This window comes from Coenobita brevimanus, chromosome 60 (genome assembly GCF_032717465.1).
Source record: "Coenobita brevimanus isolate Jiangsu-jjx chromosome 60, ASM3271746v2, whole genome shotgun sequence".
NCBI lineage: Eukaryota > Metazoa > Arthropoda > Malacostraca > Decapoda > Coenobitidae > Coenobita > Coenobita brevimanus.
In genome coordinates this window covers 43,171,193-43,178,610 of record NC_137013.1, presented here as the reverse complement: position 1 = coordinate 43,178,610, position 7,418 = coordinate 43,171,193, and the positions used below count along the sequence as shown (strand labels likewise).

At 43.5% G+C, this 7,418-nt stretch overlaps 1 protein-coding gene across 1 annotated transcript; it reads right to left on the bottom strand.

Annotated features, from left to right (window-relative positions):
• Positions 1 to 1,052: 1,052 nt before the first annotated feature.
• LOC145403415 (oplophorus-luciferin 2-monooxygenase non-catalytic subunit-like) lies at positions 1,053 to 6,464 on the bottom strand. Its single transcript, XM_080275194.1, has 3 exons — positions 5,789 to 6,464; positions 5,054 to 5,218; positions 1,053 to 1,156 (listed from the first exon to the last, which is right to left on the bottom strand). Exons 1-3 carry the CDS (start codon positions 6,462 to 6,464, stop codon positions 1,053 to 1,055), a joined length of 945 nt encoding a protein of 314 aa, XP_080131320.1.
• Positions 6,465 to 7,418: the final 954 nt, after the last annotated feature.

Genomic DNA, 7,418 nt, shown 5'->3' with positions numbered 1-7,418 from the left:
GTGTGTGTGTGCGTGTAGCTGAATAAAACAAATCATTAGAGTGAAGTAGTTTAAGGGGAGGGAATGATGATGATGATAAAAAATAAATAAGAAACAAGTGATCAAAATGAATAGCATGGAAAATTTGTTGAAAATAAAATACAATTTTAACCACCAGAATTTGGGGCAGTAGAATGATTATGATGATGATGATGATGATGTTGATGACCAACATAATTGAGAGGTAGAGAGAGAGGGGGGGTAGGGGAGGGAGAGAGATGGAGTGGGAAGGACACACACACACACACACACACACGGTAGAGAGGCGGCCTGCAGTCCTGATGGACCCAGGTTCGAATCCCGGCTGGGGCAGGGAACAGTTTAAGGATTTGAATTTCATAAAAGCAGACTTTCCTGATCTACCAGATAACCCGCCGACATGTCATAAAAGTACCCCCTCTAATACCAGTACACCAGTCCTGTATGAGACAGCCTTAGCATGTATTCAATATGGATGGTGGGTGTTAGCGCCGAAGTGATGACATGTAGAGAGGTGTATGGTATGTAGGAGGACTACTGGGCCTTGAGAGCAGGCTGTGAAGCCTATGCCCAGAAGTCGGACACACACACACACACACACACACACACACACACACACACACACACACACACACACACGCGCGCGCGCGCGCGCGCGTTGAAAGTGCCACCATGGTAGTATGGAAGAGAACTGAGTGAGTATGAGTGAGGCAGGGGGTAGCACATGCCTCTTAAGTGGCTTTCAGTCAGTGTGGCGACAGAGGGAGAGAGAGAGAGAGAGAAATTCAGTATGACGTTATATTCTTTTTGTTAATATTAAACAGTTATCATAAATTGACAAGGAGCTAATAAAAGTGAAGTGTTAATGAACCTGCGACCCTAATAACAATAACGTCTGACCTAAATAGTCTTTTTGCATAGAATATATATTGTTTCTTGAGGCCCAGTAATTCTCCGCAGTGTCATACACAGTCATATGTTACCACTTTGTCACCAGTACCCACCGTTCATACTGAAAATACGCTAGGACTACCTCAATCAGTACTTATGTTCTTGTTCTTTAGTCCCAGGCTCATCTGAACATGGACCAGGTGAACTGCAGGCTGATGCTGCTCTTCTGCAGGCCACATCTTCCTTTCTGTGGATATGGAGTTAGGGACGTTTATATGAACAGGTAGCGGAACCGCCCTGTTATATCAGAACCACTGCGTGAAGGCCTCTCTCAACAGCACCCAGAACTGGTGTACTATTAGCGGAGAGTGTTTTCATGACGTCGATAAGATCAGTCAAATATGTTTTTGCAAACTTTAAATACTCGAACATTTCCTGACCCAGCCAGAGATCAGACTCACGACTTTAACCACATAACTACCATCTCCGAACTATGGTTCTTTCACCTTAAATGGGTTTTTGTCCTTTTGCAGCGTTTTTAACGTAGCTAAACGTAAAAAAAAAAAAAAAAATCGGCTGTACATCATTTCCATAGTACGTCGTCGTGACTTGCATCAGTCTAGTGTTAATCGATTGCAAGAAGTCAGCATTCATGATGGAGATATGGTAATTTCAGGCCAAGTTAAGGTCAAAGGAATATATCAACAAAACAGGTCTACTGGCGAAAGAGTTTACGGTTTTTCATCCTTTCATAGCACATCTTCGTGACCAGCATCAGATTCTGATGTTAATCTAGTGTTAGAACTCAGTATTCGAGACAGAGAGATGACAATTGTAGACCAAGTTAAAATGATATATCAACAAGACGGGTAAACTTGTATCCAGACAGTGAGACAGCAGACAAATAGGCCACAATCAGAACAGGGCCACTTTACCAATCAGTGGCAGACGCCCCAACTGTCGTCTTATGGGGGACTCTCTCACACTTGCAACGGGCAGGCCTCATTGCTAACACGGTAAGAATCTCTCCACTGTTACCATACTCCTTCAGTCAGACGACTTATTTCTTATAAGAGTATTACTCCTATAACATCCTCTCAGACTTATTCAGCTTTGGAAAGACTTCTCGTAGTGAAGGGGTTACTGATGGCTATAGCCCCACCAGTTCACGCAATTTTCTGAGCTGAATAAAACTATCTGAAGGACAACAAAAGTTAAATAGAAAACTGCGTCATCTAAGTGAAGGAGATGCTATTCTCTTGTAAATTACTGTTATTATTATCATTATTATTGTTGTTGTTGTATGGAATTAGACTGCAAAAATAACATCCGAGAGCATTAACTAGTCATTTGGGAAAAAATAAATGGTAAGGACTAGATGTTACATTTTCCTCTCCATAACCTGGTGCAGGCATTTGTCTTTTTTCCTATATTTTATGCCGTTCACTGGCAGAAAAAGGCAATAATACAACTCAGCATCCTTTCTACAGAACTTTTTCCTGTCTAGCATCATACTCTAATCTAATAATGCACTTCAGTAGAGATGCAAAGATGATAATTTTGAAATAAAAAGAGTATAGCAAGTCTCCTGAGGTAATGAGAATACGGTTCTTAACTGGATGAAATGCGTTGACCACGAAGAATAGGGTCTGGGTTGTGCTGTCACCACACACACACACACACACACACACACACACACACACACACACACACACACACACACACACACACACACACACGTAAATACACAGCAGGTAGCCGCCATGATGTCGCCTCCCTGCCCCTCATTCTGATGAGCGGGTGACGTATCTTAGATCGTCCTGCAGTCTCCTTTCCCAGCCCCATGCCTCACCCTGCCCTGGCCTTTCCTACTCCTGCCTCATACTCTCCCCTTCCTTATCCTGCCCTGCCTTACCCTGTCTTGTCCCTGATTCACGTCCTACCTTCCCCTACCCTGTGCACCTCTTTCTGGAGTCGGCTTAGCATTTACGTGATCATCCAGTAACTCTCGCTCCCTTCCTTTCGATGGGCCTTTTTTACTTTGGCATTGGGAAGTTGGGGTTGTATTATAGCTGGCTTTGGATATTTCGTAACACCTCTTCTTTCGTGACTTTTTCTGTACCTTAAACATTAGTATCTTTTCGTGTTTTACTGATACAAGCTATGTTGATATTCAGACGATAGAAACTAAGTAACAGAATGTTAATGCGCAACATGCAAAATAAAATGATAAGGAAGAGGTGCTAGGAAGCTACCTGTCACCTACTGTACGACCTTAATTCGAGGTTATTATTATAAGGTAGATTATAACTACCATAATATTCTAGGAGAGACAAGGAGGGGAAAAGAGAAAGATCTAGGGATAGAGGTTTACATTGATGGAGGGATCGAGGTTGGTTAGATCATCGTCAGCACAGCGGAACATGCAATTTTGCTGAAGCATATATATGTAAAATAAATCGCTAAAGAAGTGGTGATACGAAGCCTTCCTGGTCTTAGGCCAAAGGACAGATGTTTTCGCTGGTGGAGGGATAGAGGTCGGTGAGAAGGTCGTCATCAGCACAGTGAAGTATACAGAAGAAAGTTATAATCTAATACGCCAAATAAATCGCTAAAGATTAGGTGCTAGGAAGCCTTCCACGTCACTTTTCGGGCCTAAGGGCAGATGGTTTCGTAGATGAAGGGATTGAGGTCGACGAGAAGGACGCCGTCGGCACAGCGCGCTTCTCGAGTATTAGCCAGCAGGGCAGGAGAAGTGACCAGCCAAGCGATGCCGCACCCACAAGATATAGCGTTCCCTGCAGAAAGCAGATTAAATTGGACGTAGGTAGATAAGTATATAAGGAGACTGGCAGTTAGGTAGGTAGGTGAACAAGTAGGTAGATCACGGACAAATAGGAAATTAGGAAGGTGTGTATATAAGTAGGTAGGTAATAGGTAGATAGATAGGATTGGAGGGAGAACTGTGGCTGGAAAGAGACCTTTAGTTGAAGGGAGGTTTCTTTGATAGGAGGGAGGACTCTGGCTGAAGGTGGAACTCTGTTTGAAGGGAGGACTATGGCTGGAGGCAGAGCTGGCTGCAGGGAGGGCTATAGCTGGCGGGAGGACTATGGATGGAGGCAGGGCTATGGATGGAGGGAAGACTATGGATGGATAGAGGAATATGGATGGAGGGAGGACTATGGATGGAGGGAGAACTGTGGATGGAGGGAGGACTGTGGCTGGAGGGGGGACTTTGGATGGAGAGAGGACTATGGATGGAGGGAGGACTGTGGCCTGAGGAAGGAGTGTAGAGGGAGAAGTCTGACTGAAAGAAGATCTTTGGTTAGAGTGTGAGTCAGACATCGGCAAAGTAAGATACACAGGAGCCACAGAGGCAAATGTCTTGCTCCTTCGACTTCCCTTCGCATACCTGACCTAAGCCAATCATTACCTTCCCATAGCCTAACGCAGCCTAATCCAGCCTCACTTTTTCTCCCAGTCAGATGAATTTACCAGCTAGTACGGGCTAAATCTAAGTTTAAACCGATCTAACATAACCTCACCTCCCAGCCAGATGATGATGCCGCTCTCTAGCAGTGGTCTCCAAACCTCTTCCTTTATATCCGTCAGGGCATTGTCAGTAAGGGAGATGGTGGAGCCCGGGACCAGACCTTTTGGACAGTAGTTAAATGAGTGCAAGGTTAATATATAGAGAGACACAGTTCGTTCAACTTAACATGACCCAGGCTTTTGTCCTTGTATTATTTAGTTCGCGTAGCCAAGTGCTAGAAAAAGACAATGCTACTGCTCAACAAGCTTTTCTGCATTACTCATTTGTGACCACCATCATATTTAGGAGTCAGTCTCCTGTTACAACCCAGCATTTAAGAGGGAGAGATGGCCATTCTAGGCAAAGTTAAAGGAGCATAAATATGGAGAGACAGATAGAAAGAAAAGCAAATAGGTACAGATATACAGCAGATAGATAGAAAAATATATAATCAGTCAGACACACAGTAAAGCATTATTCAGAAAACGCCAATTTGTAGAAAAGCAGACCGATAGAAATATATAGACTGACAGATTGACACCAGGTAAATTGAAAGCCAGACAGCCAGAAAGGGAAAGGGACAAATAGAGAAATGGACAACGAAATCCTCACCCGAAAATGCCCCCTCTTCAACCTTATCGATGTTATTGGAAGCCAAGTCTATCCGGACGCTAGGGGCGGTGGAGAAGGTAAGGTTGAACGCTCCAGTTGGTACCAGGCTTATGTGGTTCATGACTAGCGAGAGTTCTTGTAGCATTTCTAGTTCATCGAATACACCTGTGAATGAAAAAAAAAAAAAGAGATAGATAGATACTGAGAGAGAGAGAGAGAGAAGAGGGAGGGTACTAATAGTAAAATAGGAAATCGTAAAAAAAAAATTAAGACTAAACAATAAACAAATGCTTTCAACAATACCTTATAACAGGAGACTCATCCATTCACTTCCCTACCAAACCATTAGCAATCTTGGTTTTCTCCCACAAATAATAACAAATTGACTGGTATTCAAACTGAACTTGGATATGTCGTACCACCCTTTCGTTAGCGATTTTTTGCTGAGCATTATTCTTCACTATCCTCTTGCATGTCATTGATGTAAAACTATGTCAGCCTTAGAACGATATAAATAACACGGAGGTAGGAATGAATCTCCTTGATTACTACCCAGATTTACTCTCTAAACTGGCCACACCTGGCCATCAAATGATGTGGAAGGAGTTACGGATCATTCTCAGATGAAAACAAACAGGCTGTAATGAAGCCCTGTTTACCTTTCAATCTTACAACACTTGGCCATCAACTAGCTGGAACGGGCTACGGATCATTCTTTGATGAAAGTAGACTCACCTGGAATTAATTCTGTGATCAAGGTGCTGTCTAGGTTAATGACTGCAATGACTGTGAGGTTCTTAAAGGTGTCGCCAGTAGCGGTGCCTAGGGGATTTTCTGAGAGGTACAACCTTTTAAGTGAGGACGATACCAGGATGCTGAGGTAGTGAAGGGTATTTCGCTCGAAATAGAGACTGTGGAGAATCGTGAATTCTTGGAGCCTGTGGAATGGGAAGCTGAAGACCTGACTGTCCTGGAAATTAAGGACGTTGACTGTTGAAAAGCTGGATGAGAGGGCGTCGTCACGGACCTCTTCTAGGGCGCTATTTTGTATGTAGATCTCGCTGAAGCTAATGTCCTGGAAGACGCCATCCTCCAGAAGCCTCAGTCCAGTGTTGTTGATAATATTCAATACCTGGAAGGTCTTTGAGGGAAAGTCTGCTAGGAAAATCTCAGCCAATTGCTCTTCATCTTGAACTTGGGAGCAATCTAGCACAAGGCCATCGGAAACATCTTCATAGATGCAGACGCAGGGTAAGATGTCTTGTGGATCTGGACACTGTACATCCTTGATTCTGTGATGTCGTTCAAGGTTTCTTGTTACGTCATTGAAGTCAGGCTGGACATGAGTTAGTCCGGCAGACAACCATGACGAAAGAGATACTAGGATAACTATCAGTAATCGTCCTTCCATAGTGACACCTCCTTGTGAACTGTCCTGGACCTCACGTAATCTTGATGTGTGTGTGTGTGTGTGTGTGTGTGTGTGTGAAACTGCAGGTGTTTGGCTGCGGAGGGTGTTTAGGTATTCTCTTTTCTAGCCTTATCTCTGTCTGTTCGTTGTATTAATTTTCCTTTTTGTCATTTGCATCTCTCTCTCTCTCTCTCTCTCTCTCTCTCTCTCTCTCTCTCTCTCTCTCTCTCTCTCTCTCTTTCTCCATCTACCCATCAATCCATTTTTCTTTTCTCCATCCATTCATCCATTCTGCAGTCCATCCATATTTCTTTTCTTTTTCCCACCGATCCAACCGTTTCGTAAAAAAAGAAAAATCCCAGAGAGAGAGAGAGAGAATGTGCTGCAGACGACTTAATGCTTTGAGTAACAGCGAGATGAGGGGGGGGGGGGATAGGCATAACAGTGGCAGATGTGACGTAGGCCAGCTGTCATAGGGACCTTGCTCGTTTGCGTCACACCGTGGTTTTGCGTCATTTAAGAATTCTTACTCTCTCTCTCACACACACACACACACACACACACACACACACACACACACACACACACACACACACACACATATTTTAAGAATTCGCCCATAAAGAAACGATTGAGAAAGAGGGAATGGTAGTCTGGGAGAGAAGGAAAGAAAAAGAAAGGAGACGACAACGAGAAAGAACAATAGAATGGAGAAGGAAAGGAGAAGAGAGAGAGGAAAGAAAAGGAAAAGAGAGAAAGGGCAAAAGGGAGGGAGAAAGAGAGGAAAGTGGATCGTGGGAAAGAAAATCTAGTAAGAGAAAAATCATCCTAAATGACACTCAGTTGTCATATCCAAGTTGTAGGAGCCGTAATTCTCTCTCTCTTAGACTATAAATGTATGTTTGTATGTACGGTATAAATATGTAGATCTATTTACTTGAGTGTCTGCCTGTT